Here is a 27,858-nt window from a genome sequence, read left to right on the forward strand (position 1 = left end):
ATTTCCTCTCATTCTGGTTTGGTTTGTCTTGGATTCTTACTGTATAGTCTGGGCTGGTCTAGAACTGGCCTCCTTACGTAGCTTGCCCACACTTCCAGTCTCCCTTCTTCCGTAGTGAGCCCTCCTCATAGTTCCCTTGTTTCCAGTGCTGGGTTTGGATTTCAGTTATGGGGAGTAAGCCCCACCCGGGCATTCTGTGCATCATAGTCACAAACTCTCCAACTCGCTTACCTCCAGCCTCTCCCATGCTCTCCTCATGAGCTGGCCTAGCCTAGTTCCCACACTGACTGGAACCATACTGTTTGTCCCTTCTGTGTGGCTCAGTCTTAGCAAAACGGTTTCAGGGTCTGTCTCTGTTACTGTGAACTTGTTTTCCCCCTTCTTCCTTTTTCTTTGCTCTCTTTCCTTTTTAATTAAAGGAGCATAGGATAATCTAGTGGATAAAAGATAGTCCTTGAAACAAAACTAAACACTTAATATCCAAAAATCTCAACCTAAACCTCATGCTTTACATAGAGATTAACTCAGTTGGTCATAGATCTAAGAACAAAGCCTGGAATATGGCACCAAGGCTGTTTATTCTTCATTTTAAAAAATTGAGCGCTGGGCGTGGTAGCGCCTGCCTTTAATCCCAGCACTTGGGAGGCAGAGGCAGGTAGATCACTGTGAGTTCGAGGCCAGCCTGGTCTACAAAGTAAGTCCAGGACAGTCAAGGCTACACAGGGAAATCCTGTCTTGAAAAAAAAATGGAATTAATTAATGTATATGAATGGGGTGGTGCACACGTGGAGGTCAAAAGACAAATGGGGAACTCAGTTCTCTCCCCCATCATGTGGGTCCTAGGGGTTGAACTATGGCCATCGAGCTTGGCCCAGTTAAGGGAAAATGTTTAGAAACTCTGCTAAAGCAAGGCTTCTGTGAGTGTTTCTAACAGGCTTAGCTCCATCACAATTAGAAACAAATTCCTCTTCGTCACCATCTGTTCAGAGCAGCCATGTGGTAAATAGAAAGGCTTGCCAGACGTATAGGCTGGGAGTTTCAGTCCACATAAATTCATAGATAATTCCCACTTTGGTCTTCATTTTCATCATCTGTTAAGTTGCTCCTGCAGATTGCTATTCATTGTGAGGGCAATACACATAATACTGTAAGTGTGGTGGAGAACAATCAGCCTCTTTGGGTGATAGAGAGCAGCAGACATCCTATGTACATATGTACCACTAGGAGGTTAGAACGCTGCTTATATGATAGTATGACTGGTGTTGAAGGATAGAACTCTGTTTCAAAGTTTTTGTTTGTTTGAGATGGGCTCATGTAGCTCAGGCTGGCCTTTTATAGCTGAAGAAGCCTGGACTAACTCCTCCTGATCCTCCCCCTTCTGTCTCCCAAAACATGAGGTCACAGGTGTGTCATTTACACCCTCGTAAGATTTTCCCCCCCGTGTTTCTAGTGTTGGGGATTAGATCTGAGGCCTTGTGTGTGTCACACAACTACTCCGCCTACATCCATAGCCCAGTTTAAAGTTTTTTGGATTTGCTTGTTTGTTTTGTCTTTTGAGACAAGGGTTCAGTGTGTGGTGCTGGCTATCAAGGAACTTGCTCTGTAGACCAGGTTGGCCTTGAACTCTGCCTCCTAAGTGCAGGGATTAAAGGTGTACGGCATCACTGCCCATCTCAGTTTGAAGATCTTATTTGGCCTCAGTTTTGATTCTAGAGTCAGGCAACCCACCATCACTTAGCTAGTGGTTGGTGACAAAAGATGAAAGTACAAATTTAGTTCTTAATTTTGTTTTTTTATATTTAGAATTCTAGAATTGGCCAACATTTTATTCCATGAGATAATTAAGATTTAGGTAGGCCGAGGGGAAGAGTTTGAATTTTGTTGAAAGCAAAAACAAAGGGAACAACAGATTGTTTTCAGGTGTGGGGGACAGCAAGACTGAGCACCTGAAAAGCAGCAGGTTAGTGTCTGGATACCCTAGGCCACTGGTATAAGGGATACAGTGGAGAAGCTTCTTGTCAGGCCAGTTCAAGCTGCTGATTGGGAGAATTTGCTTGCTCTCGGATCTCTCCTGGCTTCTTAGTTGGTGGTAACTGCATTTTATTGTAGCCATGCTTTCTGTGCATTTGCCTCTTCGAAAACAATTGCCTGGAATTCTTAACACTGGTCATATTTGACCGAAATCTGGTCATAAGGGAACATCAGAAATATCCACCATGCCCAGCCCAATTTTTATTTAAAGCACTTGGGTGATTTTTGTTGTTTTCTAAGACATTGTCTCGCTACTTAGTTCTGGCTGTCTTGGACTTGATACTACAGTTACAGTTGTGAGCCAACATGCGGTTGCTGGGAATTGAACCCAGGACCTCTGGAAAAGCAGCCAGTATTCTTGGCTGTTGAGATATCTCCCAAACCTCCCCGATCTTTTAGTTATGTGTCTGTGTGTGGGTATGCGCATGTGAGTGCAGGTGCCCACGTCCGTCAGAGGCTTTGGATCCCTGTGCTCTAGTGCACACACCCAACTACGAGTATTCATAATTTAAAAATCAAGCATTATAACAGCTGTTTAAATTTAATATCATCTTAAGAAACACAGTGAAATATTTAGAAGGCAATTGTACATAATGCGTGAAACATTAATGGGTTAGAAAACTATTTACGAGTGATCCAACAAGACATAAGACAAGTGGGACGAAGGTGCAGGCGCTCTGTGTGCTGTTCATGTAGGTTAACGGCTTCAGATCATTACAGGTGCAGGCGTTCAGCGTCAGGCCTGATGACTGACCCGAGTTAGAGCCCCGGGACCCAACTGCTACACATTGTTCTCTGGCTCCTTGTACACGCGCAGGCACCTGCACATGCCTGTAATCCCTGCCTGTTCTACAAAGCAAGGGGAGGACAGAGAAACCCTGTCTCAAAACAAAACAAGAAAACCTCTCCATTTGCCTTCTCAAGGTGTATTACTATACACAAAAGTATTTTGAACTAAATGCTTTAGATACTGAAGCTTTAGGTGCTCTGTTTAGGTGTTGGCTCTCAGCTGCTAATGCCAGAGAGCTGAGGGCCAGCACCCAGCACCCAGCAGGAAAGCTCCTTGAATGCTTGTGAATGTTTTAGGTGCACATTTACTTGTATTAACTATTTTTACATTTTTAATTTTTATTTTATGTACATTGGTGTTCTGCTTGCTTGTATATGTGTGAGAGTATGTCAGGTTCCCTCAAACTGGAGTTACAGACAGTTGTGAGTTACCATGTGGGTGCTGGGAAATTGAACCCAGGACCTCTGGAAGAACAGTCAGTGCTCTTAGCCACTGAGCCATCCCTCTAGCCCCTGTATTAACTATTAAGTTTACATGTTACTGACCTGATGCCCATTTGTGCTATGATGAACATGTTTCTCTTTCAGCCCAAAATGGAGTTAATCCTGACTGGGAGAAGAAAGTTATTGAATACTTCAAGGAAAAGCTGAAGGAAAATAATGCTCCTAAATGGGTGAGCTTACTGCTGTTGTATGAGTTGGTTGGCTGTCGTTTCTCTCAGCATAGTACAGCCCCCTCCCCTCCCCCAACACACCCATGGTTAGAAGTAGAGAAGTGAGTGGCTACAACTGTTCCAAGTAAAAATAAAAAGGCTTTGGCCTGGTGCTTCTGTGCTGTGCCTCTAGATGGCAGTAGGTGACTTCCTTCTTAGTAAACTGTGGTTCTAAGAGTAGCTATCACCTTTGTCTTGTTCCTTCCTAAAAGAGCTGGCATGTGTGAATGTACAGAGAAGCCCCTCAAAGCGCATGGCTTTCTGTTGATTGAAAGGTTCAGGGGTCCCTTGGGGCTTGGGAGGCTGACACAGAAGGATCATGACCAGCCTGGGCTATTAGTGAATTCCAGACCATTCTGAGCTACAAAGTGAGACCCTGTCTCAAAAGAAGGAAAACAAGAGAGCTGGAGAGATGGCTCAGTGGGTTAGAGCACTGGCTGCTCTTTCTGAGGTCCTGAGTTCAATTCCCAGCACCCACATGGTGGCTCATAACCATCTATAATGTGATCTGATCCCTCCCTGGTGTGCAGGTATACATGCAGGCAGAATACTCGTGTACATAAAATGCATAAATAAATCTTTAAAGAAAGAAAACAAAAAATAAAACTGAACTAAACTGAACTAAAAGAAGGTAGGCGGGGGTGGGGGGTGGGGGGGCGGTGTTGCACATACTATGCATGCTTTTGGAAGGAAAAGCACACATCCTGTAGAGTCAAGTGTTATCATAGGAACTTGGAAGAACTCAGAGGAAAGTTCTTCGTTCCTCAGCAGATGTGTTGAGCAGTGAGAGCAGACAGCTTCTGGATGGGGCTCGATTTTGAGTACGTGTGTGATTAGCAGTTACAGACAACAGGATTGCTGACCGGCTTGGTTTCTCTGAAGGTGCCATCGTTGAATGAAGTCCCCCTTCATTACTTGAAACCTAACAGCTTCGTCAAGTTTCGCTGCATGATTCAGGATATGTTTGACCCTGAGTTTTACATGGGAGTTTATGAAACGGTTAACCAGAACACAAAAGCACGAGTATGTACTGCTTTCTTTTTGAGCCTGTTTAGTTATAATTTTTAATATTAATTACATTTATATAACTTTGTCTTTTGTTTGGGTCATAGGTTCTTCATTTTGGAAAATACAGAGATATAGCAGAATGTGGGGTATGTATCTTTTATGATATTTGAAACTTTCAAAAAATATTTATTTATTTATTTATTTATTTATTTATTATGTATACAGTGGTCTGCCTGCACACCTGCACACCAGAAGAGGGCACCAGATCCCATTACAGATGCTTGTGAGCCACCATGTGGTTGCTGGGAGTTGAATTCAGGACCTCTGGAAGAGCAGATAGTGCTCTTAACCTCAGAGCCATCTCATCTCTCCAGCCCCCAATTTGAAACTTTTTAAGCATGATTTTTCATATATTTGTCTTATGTGTGAATTATTTAAAAAAAAAAAAAAGGCCAGGCAGTAGTGGTGCACGCCTTTAATCCCAGCACTTGGGAGAGGCAGGAAGATCCATGTGAGTTTAAGGCCAGCCTGGTCTACAGAGTGAGTTCCAGGACAGCCAGAGCTGTTACACAGAGAAACCCTGTCTTGAAAAAACAGAACAAAACCAGGCAGAATATTTTAAATTTATCTTTAAGAGTTTTTCTGACATACTTTTAAAGATTTTTGGCAAGATTATAAATGACAGGATCCTTCCTTAGTATCTTTGGTTGAAAGCACAGTGTATGCTTTCCTTAAACAAAGGTGAAAGATTAACTTAGACATGGCACTTTCTCAGTTAGGTATAATTAAGCATTTACTTGTTTGTTTGTTTGTTTGTAGGGCAGAGGGCATATACCATGGAGGTCTGAGCATGTTCATGTGGGTCCTAGGGCTCAAACTCAGGACAAAAGGGTTGACAGAAAGTACCTTTGCCCACTGAACTCTCTTGTCACTCCCTCAACTAAATACAATTAAATCTCACCCTGTTTTTCTAAGGGGAAGTTGTGGGGTGTGTTGGAGAGTAAAGAGGCCCTGGCTTTACCATCAAGCAGTTCCTTCCCCTTGCAAACACGCCTTCTGAATGAGGGTCTCACTGTGCAGCTTGGCTGCCTTGACCTGGAACCCGTACGTGTGCTGCCTTTTCCTTCAGGTGTTTGGATCACAGGTGTCTTACAACCACACTTGACTTTATATCATCATCATCATCATCATCATCATCATCATCCCCGAGACAGGGTTTCTCTGTGTAGTCCTGGCTGTCCTGGAACTCTCTGTAGACCAGGCTGGCCTCGAACTCACAGCAGTTCGCCTGCCTCTTCCTCCTGAGTGCTGGGATTAAAGGCGTGCGCCACCACACCGGCTTAAAACAGAATTTTCACAGATAGAAACAAGTACCGAAAACACTCTTCTATGTATCAGTAACAGAGAAAGCACTGAATATTGGGCGTCATGTGGCTGTGAAAGGGGTGGCTGCTTTACTGCATACAGGGCTTCGGGAATATTAGGCCCCAAAGCCACAGTGTGTGGAGAATAAATTTACTAGGAGACATTTGTAAAGGAACTATAAGCTGTCTGCTCTGTTTCTCTTTGCACTGCTTTTCTAATACTAGGGGACCATGACTTCATTTTGTCACCAGTTCATCATGTGCTGTCTTAGTTGGGCCAGTGAAAAACTTATTTTTATTTTAACAGTAAAACAGACCATTTAGCTTATCTAAACTAGTGTCTACTGTCATTTCTTGTGTTTTTCATGTGTTTTCTGTTGAAACACAGACCCTAACTGTCCATTGTTGGGAGGGATGTAAGGATTATAGGTGGGGTTAGCCAGGCCATAGGAAGGCGAGGCCTCTGCTGGCCCCTCTCCTGGGTCTAGCTCTCCGCTTCATGGATCCAGAACTTGTCTCTGTTAGCTTATTTTGGGCCTTTTACTTTTTACCTACTCAGCTCTCCTGCACCTGACTGATAGCCTTAATCTATGCCAGCTGTGGTGACAGGTACCAGTACCATTCCTGCACGGAGACTGCTCCAGCTCTAACCGGGACGCTGCCGTGTGGCATCTGACAATGATTTAGACTAGTGGACTGATTTAAAGATGGCTTAAGGCTCTATCATGTCTTTCCTTTTAGAGTAGTTCCATAAGAAAATGTACCAAGTTAGTGGATTGACTATCAGTCCTGAGTTCACCCCCTTGCAACCACATAGTGGCTCACAACCATCTGTAATGAGATCTGGTGCCCTCTTCTGTACTGCAAGTGTTCATGCAGGCAGAACACTGTATAGATGATAAATAAATAAATCTTTAAAGAAAAAAAAAGTCCTAATGCTTTGGTGATTGTATTACTATTTAAAGTTCCCTCCTCACTGTACAGTAGCATAAATTACAAGTAGGTAATCTTGGCATGACATTGCCACAGGCTCAGAGAGAATGTGTATCTGCAAAAAAAAAAAAAAAAAAAAAAAAAAGAAGAAGAAGAAGAAAAAGAAAAAGAAAGAAAGAAAAGCTCCAGCAGGACGATGGTGTCACAAGCTCTTTTGATCCCAGCACTTAGGAGGCAAAAGCAGGCAGATCTCTGAGTTTGCTGCCAGCCTAGTGTACAGAGTAAGTTCCAGGACAGCCAGGGTTACACAGAACCCCTGTTTCAAAAAAATAGAATAAAATAAAATAAATAAAAATCTTAAGTGAGAGCACCATTCCAATGAAAAGGACTTTGTCCCTAAAAAGAAAGAAAAATAGGCAAAAAAACATAGTTTGGGATGGAGGATATAGCTGAGGTAACAGCCTAGCATGCACGAAGCACTGGGTTCACTCAGGAAGTGCATCAGAAGTTCAAGATCATCCTCAGACCATTCTGGAACTCACACTGTAGAACAGGCTGACCTTGGACTCAGACATCCTCCTGCCTCTGCCTCCTGAGTGCTGGGATTAAAGGTGTGCACCACCACTGTCAGGCTTTGGGGTTGTTTTTTAAATGGTAACTTGGGGACTTGTAAGATGACTCAGTGGGTGAGAGCAATTGCTGCCAACCTAGCCTGACGGCCTGAGCTCAATCCCTGAAGCCACATGGAAGGAGAGAACCAACTCCTGTGCTCTCATTTCCATGTGTAAGCCACGGCACGCACATATCCTTCCTCCCCACATGCACAGTAACTAAGTGAATAATGTAGGAAAAATGTAAGTTGGAAAGCTGGTGTACTGTCTTATTTTTGTAATCCTAGAATTTGGGGGCAGATGCAGGAGGATTGCCAAACCTTAGAGCTCAATGTAGGCTACAAAAAAGCTCCACAAAAGGAAAGGAAGGAAGAAAGAAAAAAAAAGGAAAAGAAAAGAAGGTAGTTTTAGAAGTGTAGTGTGTGGTGGTGGCAGCATGTGCCATACAGTGCTTCCCAGTATTTGGGAGTGAGTGTGATGTGAGGCAGGAGGATCACAAGTTTCATTCCAGCCAGAGCTACATATGGAGATGCTATCTTTAAAAAAAAAGAAAGAAAGAAAGAAATTAATTGCTTGTTATTTACATTAACTTGAGGTAACAACATTTATTATGATTTTACAATATGAAAATATGTTTTTCTTTTTTTAATTTTATTTAATTTATTCAGATTACATCTCAGTTGAAAATGTGTTTTTCTTAACAAAGACTTAAAATATTTTTCTATATGTCATAGCCTCAGCAAGAGCTTGATTTAAGCTCTCCACGATCTACCACTTCGGAGAGACAGACCTTCTACTGTGTCCCAGTGCCCGGGGAATCTACGTGGGTCAAAGAGATATCCTTTCTCTGAACATTACCATTTGCCGAATGATTCTTTAATTTAAAGGATCAAAATTCAGATTTTAGATTTGTAATCTTTTTATCTTGGGGACGTGAGCTAGGAAAAATGTGTTTATGCAAAGTATGTTTTTAGTAAGACATAAATTCAAGTATTCATCACAGAGATACATAAATTATGATATATCCCTATAGTGAAATACTGTTAAAATGGGTTGAGATAGATTTATAGGTACTTAAACATTATCGTGATAATAAGAGAAAAGTACAGTTTTAAATTAGAATGCATTCTATTATATATATGCGTATATATATAATTTTTAATTTTTATGTGCATTGGTGTTTTGCCTGCATTTTGCCTATGTGAGGATGTCATAAGCCCTAGAACTAGAGTAATAGACAGGTGTGAACTGCAGTGTGGGTTCTGGGTTCTCTGCAAGAGCAGCCAGTGTCTTGACTGCTGAGCCATAACCAGCCCTAATTTTTTTAAAGATAAGTTTTTAAAGGTGTGTGTGTGTGTGTGTGTGTGTGTGTGTGTGTGTGTTAGTTACTGTTCCTGCATGAGTTTATGAGCACAGCATGCTCATAAGAGCTCATGGGGAAACTGAAAGAGTATTTCACATCCTTCTGAACTGGAGTTACAAGTGGTTTTGTGGGTGTTAGGAACAGAACCTGGGTCCTCTGGAAGTGTTCTTAACCACTGAGCCGTCTCTCTAGCCTCAGTACACTAAGTTTTGTTACATGTTTCAGTCATTTAGTTAAAACTGATGAGTTTTGGTGCATGTTTTGTTTTGTTTTGTTTTGGTAGTGTTTGTGTTTTGATGTAAAGTCTTACACAGCTCAGACGCTGTCCTCCTGATGTTCCTCCAGCTACTGGAATTACACGCACCTCCCAGTCCGGCCAGACTTCGACCACGTCATTTATATTTGTGAACATAGTCACGATCCTCTTTGTTCCTTGTAGGTTTTTTGTTTGTTTGTTTTTTGTTATTGTTATTTTGGTTTTTGTTGTTTGTTTTTTGTTTTATTTTGAGACAGAGTTTCTCTGTGGAGCCCTGGCTATCCTGGATTAGTTTTGTAGACCAGGCTGGCCTTGAACTCACAGAGATCTGCTTGCCATTTCCTCCTAAGTGCTGGAATAGTATAGGTGTGCACCACCATGGCCAGCTGTTCTTTGTGGGTTTTGTTTTTGGTGCTTAGTGTTTTTTCCCCTCATTTGCTTTAGTAGAACTGTTACTGTTAACCTGTGTTCAGGTTCATCTAATTTCTTTCCTCCATCTCCAATCTGCAGATCACTGTGAGCTCTGTGTGTGTTACGTGGTTGGAGCAGAGGCACCCTAGGTGGTTTGAGCTTTCGTCGTTGTTTCCCTCATTACGCAGCTTTTATTTTCAGATCTACTTTTTTGTCTTTTTTTTTTTTTTCTTTCAGTGTTTCTGTTTCTCTGGATACTTCTCATCAGAGAAGTTTTTGTTGTTGTTGTTGTTGTTTTTCGAGACATGTTTTCTCTGTGTAGTCTTGACTATTCTGGACTCGCTTTGTAGACCAGGCTGGCCTCAAACTCACAGCGATCCACCTACTCTGCCTCCCGAGTGCTGGGATTAAAGGTGAGCACCACCACCACCTGGCTCCCCTTTTTGTTTTTGAGTTAATATTTCATATAGCCTACGCTGGACTTGAATTTGCCTTTCACAGATTTTATTTTCGGATGTAATTTTCCATTTGGTTAATTCAATGTCTACAGTTCTCTGAGCGTTCCTTTTCTGTTCCTCTAGTATTTCATGTAGCCTAGGCTGGGCTCCAATTTGGCGTATCTCCAAGGATGACCCAAATTTCTGATGGTCTTGCCTCCGCCTGTGGAGTGCTGGGACTGCAAGGCCTGTGCCTCCACACCCGGTGCCGCGGTGCCGGGGATTGACGCAGGCCTTCACGCATGCTAGGCAGCCATCCTACCAGCTGAGCTGCATTCCATCTCCGGCTTTGTCCTTTTAATGCTGTGAGTTACCTCTCTTTGTGTTTTAAATCCCTACTGAGTTACTCCAGAGTCTGCTATCTCAACGGTTTGTTTGTATTGATTTTAAAATCTGATGATGGATCAGATCTTCCTGTTTTTTCACTTAACTACTTTTTAAATTATCTGCTAAAAATCAACACTGTAGTAGAGAATTGGGCTTCCTGTCTTCAGAAGGGTTGAACTTGGTTCTGGCAGTTGGTGGGTTAGATCACGTTGATCTTGTCATGCGGTGGTTTGGGAATTTATCAAGCATATATAGTTACTCCTCTTCTCCGAGGCACCCCCCACATAACAAGCTGGGCTGCAGTCAGCTCTTGAATGCCTGAGGTGCGCTTCAGGGCTGCGTGCTGCCTGTGTGCGCAGTCTCCATTTACGCTCTCTGCTAGACCTGAGGGAATAACTAGACTTCTTGTAATCGGTAGCTTGGTGCATGGTTAGAGATAAAGTTTTGGGGGGTGTTCTGTCTACACCTGGCTCCTCTAGATGCCCTTTTGCAAATTGCTGCTGCTTTTGTAGCCCTGAGCTATAGGCTTTGCTTTCTCCATCCAGCAAGAGATAGACCTCCACTCATATTTGCTACAGTTTAGAGGGTCCCACTGCAGCCAGAAGGATGTGGAGTCTTTCCTTGGGTTGTGTCTCCTAATTCGAGGATGATCATAACCTTATCCTCACTGCTGTCCATTGCCTGCAGGCAGTAGCTTTATCTGTATTGTCCAGTTTGGTTGAGGTAGGGCATAGAAGAAAACCTTTCGTGACTGTGGTTTGAATCCGTCTGGCCCCCATAGACTCATGTGTTTGAATGCTTGGCCCATAGGAAGTGTGGCCTTGTTGGAGTAGGTGTGGCATTGTTGTAAAAGTGTGCCACTGTCAGGGGCGGGGTGGGGGCTGGCTTTGAGGTCTCCTATGCTTAAGCTATGCCCAGTGTGGCACACAGTTTCCTGCTGCCCGTGGATCACGATGTTGAACCCTCAGCTCCTTTCCGGCCCCATGTCCCCCTACACACTGCCGTGCTTCCCACCGTGGTGGTGATGGGCTAACCCTCTGAACAGGAAGCCAGCCCCAGCTAAATGTTCCTCTCTGTGAGAGTTGCCATGGGCATGGTGCCTCTTCACAGCAGTAAAGCCCCAACTAAGACAGTGGCCAACACTGGAAGTCTAGCCTTCTTTCAGAAATATTGTAGGAGCTAGAGAGATGACTCCGCCATTAAGAACACTGGCTGCTCTGGCACAGGACCTGGGCATGGTTCCTGGTATCCACATAGCTGCTCAGAGTGGTTTGCAGTTCCAGGGCCAGGGAATCTGACACCCTCTCCTACATACTTGTAGGCAAAACACTCATAAACATAAAATAAAAACAAATATTTAAAAATTTTTGTTTTTAACTTACTTGTCAAATTGGTGATGTTTATAACCATGTAATTACCCTAATTTAAGATAATGTGGTTCAAGGTGATTTTCTTCTTAACCTTTTATTTAACGCCTATGTCAATGCAAACCAAGCTCGAGTCAGTCCCTCAACTTCCTATACTCCCAGTCGGCATAAGAGGAGTTATGAAGATGATGAAGATATGGACCTACAGCCTAATAAACAGAAAGACCAACACGCAGGTGCCCGGCAGGCAGGTAATGGGCACCTCAGCTTCCTCCTGACATTCAGATTTGTTTTCAGGTTGTTCTAAATCTGGGAACTGGTATGGTATGCACGTGCGCGCGCACACACACACACACACACACACGCACACACACACACACACGATGTATATGACCTCATTTCATGTTCATCATAACTGCATGGTGTTGGTTGGGGTGAAGATCAGTAGTAGAGATTTGGCCTTGAAGGTATGAGGCCCTGGTTCCATACCTGACAGCTGGGATTAGTGTGCTGTACACACGGTGGAGCATCTTTACAGCAGTGAGCACTCTTTGGAAAGCCACTTTGACGGATGCTTTTATTCTCAGGTGGTTGGCTGGAAAAAGATCTTTTTCTGCCTGTCTTTTTTTTCTTTTCTTTTCTTTTCTTTTCTTTTTGTTGTTGTTTTGTTTTGTTTTGTTTTGTTTTTTGAGACAGGGTTTCTCTGTATAGCCCTCACTGTCCTAGAGTCGATTTGTAGACCAGGCTGGCCTTGAACTCACAGAGATCTGACTCCCTTTGCCTCCCAAGTACTGGGATTAAAGACATATGCCACCGTGCCTAGCTGTTGTCCTCTCTCTTGAACAATAGTACTTTACCCTAAAAATGACTTATCTGAGAACATCCTTTTTCTTTTTGGAATCATGGTATTTCTGTTGAATTTTGTAAGACCAGAAATATCTTTTTTTTTTTTTTTTTTTTTTTTTTTTTTTTTTTTTTGGTTTTTCGAGACAGGGTTTCTCTCTGTAGCCTTGGCTGTCCTGGACTCACTTTGTAGACCAGGCTGGCCTCGAACTCACAGCGATCCGCCTGCCTCTGCCTCCCGAGTGCTGGGATTAAAGGCGTGCGCCACCACGCCTGGCCAGAAATATCAAATTTTTTAAAAATACAAAATTGCAGGATAAATTTGTGATTAATTTTTTCCTGAGTATAGCTAATTTTGTTTGTTTGTTTGTTTGTTTGTTTTTCAAGATAGAGTTTCTTTTTGTAGCCCTGGCTATCCTAGAGCTCATTTTGTAGTCCAATCTGGCCCAAACTCAGAGATCCACTGCCTGCCTCTGCTTTTTGAGTGCTGGGACTACAGGGATGCGCCACCATGGCCAGGTGCAAGTCCAGATTGATTGGCTGAGGTTTTCTGTGCTTCCATCTGTTGCAAGGAGAGGTTTCCTAGATGAAGGGTGAGGCTGCACTTACCAGTGGGTATAAGGACAACTCAGAGGTTATGCTGGCTTAGGAAATCAGTGGTTGTGGATTCTTCTCCAGTAACCATGACTTCACCTGCATTGAGTCGTTGGCTAAGTTTCCAGGACCAGACGTGGTCTCCCACTTGCTGAGTGGGCCTTACGTCCAGTTAGAGAGCTGTTAGTTAGGGTTAGTGTACTGTCCTGGTCACTAGTGGGTCATAGTGCCGTAGATGAGTAAGAGGAAATTAACTTTTAAAAGTCCTTATATGAGTTGGGCATTATGACTTAATATCTGAAATCCTAACACTAAGGAGACTAAGACAGGAGGATAAGCTAGAGTTCAGTGCTGGCCTGTGCTACAGAATGAGACGCTGTCTCAGAAAAGAAATAAAGTTCCTTCAATATGTGTGGAGTAGTTTGTTGCCATTTCATAATAAGAAAGTGATTAATATTTTAGGTGTGCATCTGTCCTTGTTCTGGTCAAACAGTTTGATTAAAGCAGGGCATTGGGCTTTTCAAACTCACAAACGTGACTTACGTCAAACTTGAAAAGCACTTTTGGAATGTTCTTGTCTCTGGGCTTCGAAGTGACTGCATGCACTGCTGTTTGGGTCTAGGCGGCCTCGGTGGCCTGCACTGGTGCGGAGAGCCAAAACGCTTAGAAACTGAAGCTTCCACCGGGCAGCAGCTGAACTCCTTGAATCTCTCTTCTCCCTTCGATCTGAACTTCCCTCTACCAGGAGAGAAGGGCCCTGCCTGCCTCGTTAAGGTACGGCCTTCCCTAACTCTATCCACAGATGTTACCCTCTCAGAAATGAGGCGTTAGAAGAGCCCAGCATGTGTCACTATAACAAATCCCTCCAGGCTTAGACATTTACAACAACAAAGGTTGTTCTCCAGGGTTAGGTCGTAAGTCTGATGTGAGGACTGGATCAAATCAGTGTGTCTGGAGGCTTTGCTGTCCTGGATGCTCTGGCAGAATGGACGGGAGGCCAGGATGCAGTTTGTTTAATCTTTTGCCTCATCCACCTTTGAGAGGCTGCCTGCATCCCTTGGCTCATGGCTTCTCCATCTTTAGAAAGCAATATTGCATCTTTTTTTTACCATACTTGTTTATAGTTCCCATCAGAAAAGGCTCCCTCTCTGACACTGATCCCACTGAGATGATCGGGGTCCCTATGCGTACTTGCGCATTCCCTTTGTATATGAAGTAACATGCTTACCATTCCATTGGTTGGACTGAACCAATTTTTTGGGAGCCCCTTATTTTGGTTAGTACAACATTCTTTTTAAGATTTATTGTGTGTATGAGTGCTCTTCCTGCATGTACACCTGCAGCCAGAAGAGGGCATCAGATTCCAGTATAGATGGTCGTGAGCCACCATGTGGTTGCTGGGAAGTGAACTCAGGACCTCTGGAAGAGCAGACGGCTGCTGTCATCTGCTGAGCCATCTCTCCAGCCACCGCAACATTCTTAGAGAATTGGCCAGTTTGGAGCCTAGCGTGGTGTTGTACGCCTGTATTCCAAGTGCTCAGGGAGTAGAGAATTCAAACCCAGCCTGAGCTACATAGTGAGACACAGTGACTTAATCAGGGTCAGTACTGCTTTGATGAAACAACATGACCAAAACCAAGGGCTTGGGAAAGGATTTATTAAGCGTACACATCCACATCAGTTCATCATCAAAGGAACTTTGGATAGGAGCTTAAGTGGGGCAGGATCCTGGAGGCAGGGGCTGATGCTGAGGCCATGGAAGGAAGTGCTGCTTACTGGCCTGCTCCTTCCTCATGGCTTGCTCAGCCTCCTTTCTTAAAGAACCTAAGACCACCTGCTCAGGGATGGCCCAGCCCCCACATTCGTCACTTACTAAGAAAATGCTCTATAAATGTGCCTACAGTCCTGTTTTAACACATCTTTCCAACTGAGGCTCCTCTTCACTAAAGACTAGCTTGTGTTAAGTTGACGTAAACATTACAAGCACATCCTGTTTCACAAAGCCAAATTCAGCTCTGCTTCCCTTCCTGTATCATTTCTGATTTCATAATATCTTGTTTCTGCTATTGTACCTTTGTTTTCAAAACCCAACTCTCACTTGTATTCAAAACAAAATATTGAGTGTGTCATCACAAGCCCATAATCCCACCATTCTGGAGGCTGAGATAGGAAGATCAAGAAGTCAAGGCTGCTCTGAGCTACAGTACGCAAAATAATAAACTGATTGTAGTGTCTTGTCCCAGCACTTGGGAGGCCGAGGCCTGAGGATTGCTTTGAGTCCAGGGTCAGTGTAGGCCACAGAACAAGTATGAGACCAGGCAGGCAGGCTCTGTGCACCTGTGCCTAGCTCTGGCTTAGCTTTTGACTCACCACCAATCCCTAGGAGTGTGGTTGTTCCGTGCTTGCCGGCTGGCAAGGACCTGGCCACTCTTGGTTATGACTCAGGGATAACCTGATTTTGTGTTGCCATTAGGTCTACGAAGACTGGGATTGCTTCAAAGTTAATGATGTTCTTGAGTTATATGGTGTGCTGTCTGTGGACCCTGTCCTGAGCATACTGAATCACGAAGAAAGGTGAGTCTGTTTGCTAGGTTTTTCTTTGTTATTTTTCCTTGGATATCATTTTAGGAAAGTGGCAAATAGTTATAAAAGACAGTTATAAAGAACTTCCTATTCACCTGTTGCCCCACCCATGCCCCATGTGCTTGTCATCACTGCTGTTGTGTACCAGCACCATCCATCTCTGCAACGGAAGCCAGGCTGCATCTCCTAGTGCTGTGCCACCGATGCACGACAGCGTCGATGTTGATCAGGCGGCTAAGGCGGTGTCTCCCTCCTGCCATGTCAGTGTTTTCCACTTTGTCTTTAATAGTTTGAAAGATACTTTTATGTGAATGTCTGGCATCTCAGCTTCGGTTGACTTGTGTTGTGTCTTTCAAAGGCTCTTCATTAAGTTTGTCTCTGCCACAGTAGCCATTTTCTCCTGCAGTTGTTATTCAGGTAATTTCTTTCTGTCAGTGTGGACCAGCTTCAGCTAGTAGGAGCCTCAGTCAGCCAACTCCAGGTCCTTACCGTGACCTTACTGTTTTCAGTAATTATTTTCTGTCACATTAAACAACTTGGATTTTGTAGGTACCAGCTTATTATTGTCTAGTTTTTTCAAGGGACACCTTTTCTTGTGAGGAATTTTATCTAAGTGAAGAGTAAATACTGGTACTGGCTTGGCTCATTTTAGATCCTAGGAGACAGCTAGGGGACTGTTAGCTTGCTGCCCCTATGCCTGAGATGGTCCACTTATAAGGAGAGTCCGTGTGTGCCTCTCGGTTGTGGACTTCCCATCACATGCACTGGGGCTTTTGTTCTTGTGTTTCTCTGCCCCGTATGGAGGTAGGGATCACGGTGGGAAGCATGGCTAGGATATAAGAGAGGAGAAGAAAATCCCAGTTCCGTAATCCCACGCAGGCCCTGCTCCAGCGCTCAGGGACCTGTGCTCCTCTCTGCTGCACCTGGTTTGTATCATCTCACAGGGCTCCACACTATCCCACCTGTCAGGTGTTGGTCTTAGTGCTTATCCTATGGAGTCCTGTGCAGGAAGTCTTTTCCTGAGCCCGTAAGCTCAAGAGCACTCTCTTCACGGCTCATTTGAGTTGAGGTTTATGTAGGATAACAGATAAGGGTCCTTCTGCCTCCCCTCTGCCCCCTCCGTATTGAAATTTGAAAATGCTTTTCTATATTTTCTGTGAATACCTGGGTTTTTGGTGCATGGACTCTCTCTCTCTCTCTCTCTCTCTCTCTCTCTCTCTCTCTCTCTCTCTCTCTCTCTCTCTCTTTCTCAGCACTTGGAAGGCTGAGACAGAAAGAACTGAGATCTAGACCAGCCTGGGCTACGTAATGTAGCAAGAGACAGTGCCACTCAGCACGGGCTATCACTGTCTCCTTCTGTAGTTGTACACCCGTTGCCCTGGGTGTGCTGTGCTCAGTTCTGCAGTTAAACAAACACACTTAGAGAGTTGGTGAGCAATGCACTATGCAAAGAGCCTCGACACCAAAAGCTCTGTGTTTCCTATGGCTTTATTTTCTTGTCTTTTCAGACAGTGAGTCGCTACGTGGATCAGGCTGACCTAAAGCTTGTGTCTGTTCTCCTGCCTCTGCTTGCTGAGTGCTAGGGTTCCAGGTGTACACCAGCACCCAGTACTGTTTGTCAGAGTGAGGCTTTGTGTTCAGGTGCCACCCCTGCCCACTTTGATTCTGATTCTGGTGTTTGTAGCTCATTTGTGTGGTTCTGTTTCACTTCCCAGCTTCTCTGCATCCCTACAGGACTAGCAGGGCTATGCTGTTGGCAAGTGCGCGGGATGCCTTTGTGTGTTCCCGCCCCTGTTTTGGTCCTATCCTTCTGGGAACTAGCTTCCTAGTCTCTGGCTGCCCTTCCCATATTTATCCTTTGGGAAACCACGCAGCTGCACGTGTATTTCATCATCACCCCTTCTTCCTTCGATAAGGCATGATAGATTTGTGTGCTTTTACACTTCTTATCACCTAACAAGCTGTGAGGCCCTAGCCCTCATTCCGTCTTCCCTTTTGCCAAAGGGGAAGGAAGCAGCAGCACACCACGTCGGACTTGCTGGACGCCACGCCATTGTTGGCTTTTCACATACTAAGAACTTAATGGTTTTCATACTTAAAAATATTGGAAAAAGCCAGTCATGGTGGCACAAGCTTTAAATCTCAGCACTTGGGAAGCACAAGCAGGCAAGTGTCTATGAGTTCAAGGCCAGCCTGGTTCTACATAGTGAGACCCTGCCTCAGGAAAAAAAAGGGGTGGTGGTGGTGTGTGGCAGGAGAGAAGAAAATGAAACAATGTCAACAACACAAAAATGTTGGCAAAAAGTTGTTTTTTGTTTGTTTGTTTGTTTTTTGTTGTTGTTTCCTCAAGATGGTCTCACTATGTAGCCATGGGTGGCCTGGAATTTGTTCTGTAGACAAGTCTAGCCTAGAACTCAGAGACCCTCCTGCCTCTGACTCCCAAATGCTAGGATTTTAAAGGTGTGTGTCACCACACCAGCTCTCCTTGTAAGTTACTTGATTACTGAGGCTTCTTGGTTCAAGGGGGAAGAAAACAGGCAGGGCAGACTTTGGGGTGGGTTTGTGAACTCGTCTTGTGAGGCCTCACAGTTTGTATGTGTTGGCCATGGTGCACAGTGTAGCTGAAGACTACACATTCAGTCATTTGTTCCGTGACTTCAGAGTAACTGTCATTTGAATTGATTAGCAAACCTGAATGTTCGCACTGTTATAATCACTTGTTCACGCTTTCAGGAGAGGAGCAGCATCACATCAGAGTAAAATTAAAAAATAAAATTTAGCAAAGACCACTAGCAAGATAGAGGTGAATGGATCTCCACACAAAATAATAAATGCGTGTGGTTTTAGAGAAAAAGATTGTTGTGATGTGCTGAGAATTCCAGGAGCATCTGCCTTGAAATGCCTTCTGACTGCCGTCCTCTGTTAGGCCACTGAGTTACACACATTGGTCTTGGGCGGAAGAACAAACCCAGGGTAGTGAACGATGCCGTGAGTGACCAAACACACTTTAGCTTGAGAGATCACGTTCTGCCATTGGGGATGGAGAATGCCTAGAATGGGATTCCGAGTCTGTCTTCAGACGACATGTCTTTTCACCTTTGCTATCTGGCGTATGTAAACCCCTGTATCCCTCGCCCCACAGGGACGCCTCTGCGCTGCTGGACCCCATGGAGTGCACAGACACGGCAGAAGAGCACAGGGTGCACAGTCCTCCAGCGTCACTCGTGCCAAGGATTCATGTGATCTTAGCCCAGAAGCTGCAGCACATCAACCCATTGCTACCCACTTGCCTTACCAAGGAGGAGAGCAGGACCTGCCAGTGTAAGTGGTGGAGCTCTGCGGGCCAGGGTCCCTGCTCAGCACAGTGAGTTCTCTAGTAATGTCTGTGGCTCTGCCCCATTTCCTCTTCTATTAATTCTTGTCCTTGAGATGAGACCTAAGCAACAATGAACGGTATAAGTTATCTTTGTCTAATATTCACATCACTTTTTAATAAAAAAAAAAAAGAGCATTTATAGCTTGGGTGTGGTGGCGCTCGCCTTTAATCCCAGCACTCGGGAGGCAGAGGCAGGTGGATCGCTGTGAGTTCGAGGCCAGCCAGGTCTACAAAGTGAGTCCAGGCTACACAGAGAAACCCTTCCTCGAAAACCAACAACAGAAAAATACATTTCTTTGTGGGGAGCGTAGAACATTCATGAGTTAAGGCACACAAGTGGAGGTAAGAGAAGAGCTTAAGGAGTCACCTCTCTTTCTACAGTGCGGGTCCCGGGATCAAGCTCAGGTCTGAGCCGTCTGCCCCGCCCTGATATTGGCATCGTGTGCAAGCCACTGTTACAAGTTCATGCTCATTGTCTCCAGAATCACAGCGTGCCTTCCTGCTCTTGCACGAGATGCTGGTGCAGAGCTGGTGCGCACACACTCATTCGTCCTTCCTTCCTTCCTTCCACAGTTGTGTCCAGTTTCATGTCTGAGCTGTCTCCGGTCAGAGCAGAGCTGCTGGGCTTCCTCACTCATGCGCTCTTGGGTGACAGTCTGGCTGCTGAGTACCTTATCCTGCACCTCATCTCCACAGTGTAAGTGCTGCTGCCTTCCTGGGAACTGAGGTGTGGGGCAGAGTGGGCGGAACGGCTGTGTGTGTGTGTGTGTGTGTGTGTGTGTGTGTGTGTGTGTGTGTGTTAGTGTATAGGCTTTATCTTCACGTGGAATTTTTACAAATGTTGTACCAAATACCGATTCCTTTTTCAACCTTTCTTAATTTCACATAACTCATTTTGACTACATCCTCCTGGTAAACGTTAGAGCCAAGATCAGACAGAGGACACGACCGATGAGGAAAATGAGATGCTTCTTTTTCCTTCCTTCCTTCCTTCCTTCCTTCCTTTCTTTCTTTCTTTCTTTTTTTTTTTGTGGTGATATGGATTAAACCCAGAGTCTTGTGCACACAAGGCATGTATTTCGTCACTGAGTCTCATCCCCATACCCTGTGTGTGTGTGTATGTGTGTGTGTGTGTGTGTATGTGTGTGTGTGTATGTGTGTGTGTATGTGTGTGTGTGTGTGTGTGTGTGTATTATTTATACTTCTCTAGACTCTGCTTGTAAAAACAACGATGCCTTCTTTATATACATTTAATTTGTATATTTACTTTAATGCCTCAGACTTTTTTGGGGGGTTGTTTTTGGTTTTTGTTTCTTTGTTTAGCTTTGGCTGTCCTAAAATTAACTGTAGACCAGGCTGGCTTCCAGCTCACAAGAGATCCACCTGCCTCTGCTTCCTGAGTGTGGGCCACCACTGCCAGCTAGTGTCTCAGCCTTTGATGCTACCATAGCGGGTTGTTTCATTTGATTTGCTTTGTAATTTTGTTTTGGGCTTGCTTGTTGTTTTTCAGTTTTTTGTTTTTAATATTTACTTACATTTATGTATATAAGTGCTCTGTCTGCATGTACACCTCCATGCCAGAAGTGGGCATCAGATCAATTTACAGATGGGTGTGAACCACCAAGCAGTTGCTGGGAACTGAACTCAGGACCCCTGGAAGAACAGTCAGTGATCTTAGCCTCTGAGCTGTCTCTCTCCAGCCCCCTACTTGAGTATATTCTTACCAATGTATATGTTTACTAATGTGGGCTCATCAGTTGTGTTGAATCACATATCTTAATTCCCGCCCCCCGCCCCCCCCCCCCAGGATAGGGTTTCTCTGTGTAGCCTTGGCTGTCCTGGACTCACTTTGTAGACCAGGCTGACCTCGAACTCACAGTGACCTGCCTCTGCATTCCGAGTGCTGGGATTAAAGGCGTGCACCACCACACTCGGCTCTTGTCTTGCTTTTGACATTTAATATTTAGTTGGCTCCATTTAGTTGGGAAGTCTGAAGTGCCTGAGCCACGGGCATTCTCAAGTCTAACTGTGTAGCAGTAGCCACCAGCTCATAGTGGGCATGCCTAGCCGGTGAGGTCTGTGAACGTTCTGGAGTGTGAAGCACTTTGGATTCTGGAGAAGGGGTGCTCTACCTATACTTCAGAAAGGCTCTTGAACTGCTGTTGTTTTAATATGTGAAAGAGCCAGTGTTCTGCTAAATAAATAAATAAATACATGTATGGCTGTTTTGCCTTGTATCTGTGCATGCAGTGCCTGTGGAAGCCAGAAGAGGGCATCTTAGTCTCCCGGAAACTGGTGTTACAGACAGCTTTGGGCTATCCTGCGGGTCTGGGGGTTGAACCCTGGTCCTCTGGAAGAGCAGGCAATGCTCTAACCGCTGAGCTGTCTCTTCCTGTTTTTCAAAGTTTGTAATGATGGTGTCTCAGTATCTTACTTTTGTTTTCCCCCCTCTTTCCTAGATATACAAGGAGAGATGTTCTTCCACTAGGAAAATTTACAGTTAACCTGAGTGGTTGCCCAAAGAACAGTACCTTCACGGAGCACCTGTATCGGATCATCCAGCACCTTGTCCCAGCAGTAAGATAATACATGAAGTCTCTGCTCGCCTCAAGTGCTAACCTGTGCTCCTCGTGGGTCTCATTTACAAGGGACGAGGCCAGCTGACACCATTTAAACTAGGCTCTCAGCATTCACACTGATTGGCCAGGCACAAACTTGTAAATCTCATAGTTAATGCAAAAGCAGTGACTCCTTTAAGGTCTTGCTCTTAAAGCCTGTCTGTGCCTATTTGTTCCTTCAGTTAGGTCCATTGCGTGCATATTGACCCTGAACTCTAAAGCACAGGAGCCCAGTTCTCCCCGCTAAGGTAATAGATGGACCCGCCCCCCAGCCCCAGTGTTGGTTGCTGATTGGAGGCATCTGGAGTGCACCATGTGTGGGCAGGGTCTCAGGGGCAGGGGAGCTGCTCTGGTGAATTGTGTAACTCGAAATGCTGGCCACCTCTTTGGGACTTAAAAAATGAAGCCAGAGCCCCCTGAGCAGCCTGTGGCATCTGCACTTCAGGCCCTGCGGAAGCAGCAGAGCCCGAGGACGCAGTGGGCTGTGCTTTCACTGATTTCCAGCATCAGTATCGGAACTGAAGACATGTTGAGTCGTTAGGAAACTGGCAAAACTGACACCATTGTGCATTTTGCCTAGCTCTGGACTGTCTAAATTAATAGGAGACCCCCCCCAGGTTCTCTGGTCTGTCTCCACATTTGCACCTGTGTTTTGATCTGTGTGTTTCTTAGATGGCAGCTGAGGTGTAGGATCTGAGAGCTTGTCAGCAGAGTTTGCACATTTTCTGTAGGAGAACTTGTTCTGTCTTTAAGCATGTGACTTTCAAAAAAAAAAAATCATGTGACTTTCATTCATAGACCCTGTAATGTAATGGTCTTAGTAGTTCCCTAGGTCCACATCTCCTGAAATAGCTTCTCTGTCCTCAAGACCAAGAAAGTAATTGCTGGTGGGCTCTTTAAAAATGCACGGCGGAACTGTGAAACCCTGGCGGTGGGATAGGAGGCAGTGGCAGCGGACAAACGCTCATCTATCCAATAGGGTCTGAGACTCAAATAGTCTGGAACAGACCTGGTGCCTGCCTGGGGGGCATGTCCGCCTACACAAATGAGGGCATATAAGGACAGTAAGGGCACATAAGGTACGCCAGCGAAGAGGCTGGTGTGGGTCCAGCCCTCAGCCACAAGGTGGCGCCAGAGACCATCCATCTAGGTCTCAGCTGTGAGGCCAGGGCTGCATTCTTACTTGGGGAGGGTGTTTTTCTGAAGGCTGGAACATGCCTGAGTAGAGGGCATTTAGAGCAGACAGAAGGGAGTTGAGTGTGTTCGGGGTAGAGGCAAGGATGGGGTTTGGGGTCCCGGCTCTGGGTTGGAGTGTTGGAAAGGAGGCCAGCAGTGTCATGCCGTGGTCTGTGATAAGCAGAACCCTTTGCCTTGCGTTGATGAGTAGAATCAGAAGTCCTCGTGTTTTACTAGCTCCCGTCCCTTAATGAGGTTCAGCTTCCGGTGTCCGATGTTTGAACTGCAGCTGTCCACTATTTTGTATCTCTCGTTGGCCTTCTCTCTCCAGCATGCCCCAGGCCCAGCTGAAATGGTGGAGACCAAGCAGCTGTAAGAGGCATGGATTGCAGTGTGGCCACAAATCATTTCTAAGAGCTGTTGAGACCATTTTGTCTCATTTTTAGAAATGATATTCCATGAAACACAGGAGTCCTGACCCCAGATGTGTGTCTGTGTGCATTTTTTAGTAGGAAGCTTGGATCCTTGCTCATTACAATTTTTGTCTCAGTCTTTTCGTCTACAGATGACGATAGAAAACATGAACCAGTTGAAATTCATTCCTCACAAAGACTATGCAGCCAATCGATTGGTCAGCGGCCTCCTCCAGCTGCCCAACAACACTTCCCTGGTCATTGATGAGACTCTTCTAGAGCAAGGGCAGTTGGACACCCCAGGTAGGCGTGCGCAGAATCCCGTGTCCTCTTCTGGCTTTGCTCCATCTAGCCAGAAGTGGCTGGCTTCTTAAGGCAGACTTATATTTAGCAAATAGTTTTAAAGTATGTGTTTGACTAAAGCGTGCAGCACAAACTGCACCAATTGCTTTGTTGTGACGCTCTGTTGGTTGCCTGTTAGCTTAAGAAAGGATTTAAAGTAACATTTTTACAACCCACGGACAGTTTTTATAGTTCCTGGGGAAAAAAACAGATCATATGGTTTGAAGTAACCTCAGTTAGGGAACCTGTTGCAAGAGGACAGGAGTGTGTGAGAGCGCGGCCGGCCGCGGGAGGAGAGCAGAGGCAGCGCTGGGCGGAGATGAGGCCAAGGCCTACCAGTGATGAAGACTGGGGACTTTCATGGCAAAGACGACATAAAATCAGGAAAGTATAGCTAGGGTGGTGGCACCCACCTGCAGTCCTGTCACTTGGAAGGCAGAGGCAGGAGACCAGGAGTTCAAGGCCAGACGGGCTTCAACAAACTCTGTCTCAAAAATGTATAAATTGAAGCCGGGCGTGGTGGCGCACGCCTTTAATCCCAGCACTCAGGAGGCAGAAGCAGGCAGATTGCTGTGAGTTCGAGGCCAGCCTGGTCTACAGAGTGAGTCCAGGATGGCCAAGGCTACACAGAGAAACCCTGTCTCGAAAAACAAAACAACAACAACAACAACAACAAAAAATGTATCAATTGGGAAAATTCGACAACCTTTTGTTTGGTTTTTGATACAGGGTGTCTCTATGTAACAGAGCCCTGGCTGTCCTTCGAACTCACTCTAAAGACCAGGCTGGCCTCCAACTCAGAGAGATCCACCTGCCTCCCAACTGTTGGGATTAAAGGTGTGTGCCACCACTGCCCAGCTAAAAACAAACTTTCTAGAGCTATATTTTCCCATCTTATCATAGCCATGACCCAGGAAGTAATGAACTTACCAGAGTCTGATTTCACCTTGTTAAATTGTCAGCTCCTATGTCCTTTATTTAAGCAGCAGAAACCCATGTGTCTTAAGATCATGGTTAGCCGAGCTGATTTGCTTAGGGATTAAAATCACATCACTGCCATCAGTGCTCTTGCTTTTCCAGGTGTTCATAATGTAACTGCCCTGAGCAACCTGATAACCTGGCAGAAGGTGGACTATGACTTCACTTACCACCAGATGGAGTTCCCGTGCGACATTAACGTCCTCGTCACATCCGAGGGGCGCTCACTGCTGCCGGTATGATGGCCACGCGGAGGGGGGTTACGCTGCAGAGATTACTGTTGTCACTTTGTCCTTTTTATTACTTATATTGTCAGTGTGTGCAGGTGCATGCACTCGTGCACATGTCTGTCAAAGCCAGGGGTCACCTTCGAGGAACCGTACACCTTGCATTTTGAGACAGGGTCTTTTACTGGCTTGGGTCTAGGCAAGTAGGCTAGTCGGACTGTCCAGCAAGCCTCAGGGATTCATTTGTTTCCGCCTCCCAGGCACTGGGATTATAAGGGCACGCCACCCAACCCACCATTTTAACGTAGATTCAGGGATTTACTGTAGTCCTCAAGCTGCGTGCGTTTCTGTAGAGCCAGGTGTGGTGGTGCATTTCTGCCAGCAGTCAGGAGTCACAGGCAGACACATCTGTATGTGAGCTGGAAGTCAGCCTGGTCTATGTAGCAAGCTCCAGATTAGCCAGGAGTACCTAATACAGAGACCCTGTCTTTTAAAAACAAACAAAAAACATGTTTTAAACCACCAAGGCATATATTTTATTTTATTTAGATGAACTCATTTATTTGACACATTAAGTGACGCAAAGTAAAATTATGCCACCTCTTAAAAAGAGCCATGTTTTCACGTTACTAAATACAGCAGCAGTCAAAAATAACGAACTGTAGAGTGGACTGTAGGATTTAATGCAGAAAACACCTTGTACAGAAGGCGTTCAGGTTCTAGCTTCACTGAATCCGCACTACGCTCACTTCCTTATTTATACTCCTCGGCTCCTTCCAAGTCCTTTTCACAGTGATACCTGCTGAAGATCCGTCTGTGCGGCCTCCCACTGCACTGGCAAGCTGGGACCATCACCTGGGACTCTTGCAGGATCTCTGCCTGCTTCTTAGTGGCCTTCATCTTCATCCTTCATTTCTCCAGTCTTCTTGCTGCTTTGCTTCTTTCTCATACATCACTTTTTTCTTTGACCCATCACTTCACTGTGCAGGTCTTGATCTTGATGTGAGGCTTGGTCATGTCCCTAGAGCTCCACAGGAAGAGGAGCCACATTTTATTTTTAAAAATATTTTATGTGTATGATGGCTGTGTACACGTATGTATGTTTGCCATTTATGTGCCCTGGTGCTCAAGGAGGACACAGGAGGACACTGGTGCCTGGAACTGGAGTTAGGGATGTCTGTGAATTACTACATGGGTACTGGAAACCAGACCTAGGTCTTCCGCAACAGCACAGCAAGTGCTCTTAACCACCAAGCCAGCTCCTCAGCTCTAAGCGTCGGTCCTTTATAGATGTGGATGTGCTCCTGTGTTCCCTCATAGCCAAGGGGGCTAGAAGTGGGGGACTGGAGGCTTGGAGCGGGAGTTGGATGCACCCAGTGTGTGTGGGACCCAGCCTCTGTCCTCTGTAGTGCACTGGTAACGGCTGGTTGCTGCGTCATCTCTCCAGCACAGAGGTCTGCACTTCATAGACTGAACCATCTGCTCAGCCCAGCACTGCTTATCATTAATGAGCTATATTTGTTTATGAATTATGGGTTAGCCTGGAATAGCAGCTCATGCCTGTGATCTGAGGTGGGAGGGTGGTGACGTCATATCCTTCCTGGGCAGCATGGTAAGACCCCCTCCTCAGGAGAGCTGTGGGTGCAGCACAGTATTCCATCCACTGATTACAAAATAGGAGACTATAGCGGCTACTTACTAACAAGGGTTTCTGTTACTTCACTTTACCTCCGTGTAAAAAAGTGTAACTTCAAGAACCAGAAATCACAAGATAACCAGCGCTGTTGATTGGCAGGGAACCTCTTATATCTAGAAATAGAGTAGAGGCTTCCTGGAGGTGGTGGTGCACACCTTTAACCTTTAAAACGGATTATGGAGAGGTCAGAGGACAACTTGAAGGAGTTGGTTCTCTCTCCCACTCTGTGGGTGCTGGGGCTCCAGCTCAGGGCTTCAGGTGTGGCGGTGGGAGTCTCACTAGCTGAGCCATCTCCGTCCAGTGCGCATGTACTAAGTTTAAGGCTAGCCTGAGTTACTTAAGCAAAACAGAAAATCACATTGTAATGGTTTTGTGTCTTTTATAATCCAGACAGAATAAGATTTTGAAAAATCCCCCTCAAATAAACAGTGTTTTCTAATTCCCTTACAAGCTAAGAGCTGCCTCCTCTAAAATGTGGGCTGTTGTAGGAACTTGGAAACCAGTTCATCTTTCTCTTTCCAGGCAGACTGCCAGATTCACTTACAGCCCCAGCTGGTCCCACCCAATATGGAGGAGTACATGAACAGCCTTCTCGCGGCAGTGCTGCCGTCTGTGCTCAACAAGTTCCGCATCTACCTGACCCTGTTAAGATTCCTGGATTACAGCATATCAGACGACATAACCAAGGTACACTTAGTCACAGCAAGAAATCCTGTTACGTTTTGGGGTTCACACAGTGTGTCTTGCAGCAGTTAGCTGGAAGGCAAGGTTGGTGTTTGGTGGCCCTTGTCTTCATTATGGTCTTCTATTTGAGACAGTCAGTCTCTGTCCTTTTACTTAGCCACCTGCTTCCTTTCTGCATTTGAATTGCTTTTGTCTTTGCTTGTTTGGCTTAATTGTTTTCAGCACTGCCTGTGGCACTCTTTCCCACACTCCTGCTCCTACCTCATCAAGTTAGTTTTGGAGCAGAGTGATGCGCCTTTTACTGTTTAGGGTCGATAGGCAGCTTGACCACATCAGTACATAAAGATTTGCTCCTTTCCAGTCTCTTCTTCATTCTTTCATTGGTGCTGTTATTTGAGATTATATCCCTGTGTGTTGTGTACCCACAATACATAATTATCACTTCGTGTAGTTATCTTTCAAACCAGAGGGGAAAGGTTAAACGAGAAAATACAATTTTTGTTGCTTTTCTCAGTTGTCTGTGGTTTTACTCTGTAGCCCAGGCTGGCCTTGGACTTAGAGGGGGTGTAGGGATATAGGCAGGCACCTCCTTGCATGGCTGCACACTGGTCAGCATTTCCCTGGGTGGCTGCCTTTACCAAGGCTTTCATTCCCACCT

General features: G+C 45.2%; 1 protein-coding gene across 1 annotated transcript in view; it reads left to right on the forward strand.

Moving 5' to 3' along the window:
* Positions 1-27,858, forward strand: part of MCMBP (minichromosome maintenance complex binding protein) — a 45,470-nt gene that overhangs the window by 14,842 nt on the left and 2,770 nt on the right. Inside the window, exons 2-14 of the mRNA XM_084757671.1 lie at positions 3,409-3,494; positions 4,416-4,556; positions 4,646-4,687; positions 8,184-8,285; positions 11,777-11,921; positions 13,730-13,881; positions 15,581-15,681; positions 18,833-19,011; positions 19,640-19,763; positions 21,526-21,643; positions 23,411-23,576; positions 24,696-24,829; positions 27,039-27,203. Coding sequence (XP_084613797.1) covers positions 3,409-3,494; positions 4,416-4,556; positions 4,646-4,687; positions 8,184-8,285; positions 11,777-11,921; positions 13,730-13,881; positions 15,581-15,681; positions 18,833-19,011; positions 19,640-19,763; positions 21,526-21,643; positions 23,411-23,576; positions 24,696-24,829; positions 27,039-27,203 — 1,655 coding nt within the window. The remainder of the gene's footprint in view (positions 1-3,408; positions 3,495-4,415; positions 4,557-4,645; positions 4,688-8,183; positions 8,286-11,776; positions 11,922-13,729; positions 13,882-15,580; positions 15,682-18,832; positions 19,012-19,639; positions 19,764-21,525; positions 21,644-23,410; positions 23,577-24,695; positions 24,830-27,038; positions 27,204-27,858) is intronic.

Source organism: Acomys minous (assembly GCF_964271855.1).
Source record: "Acomys minous genome assembly, chromosome: 2".
In the NCBI taxonomy this organism is placed as follows: Eukaryota; Metazoa; Chordata; class Mammalia; order Rodentia; family Muridae; genus Acomys; species Acomys minous.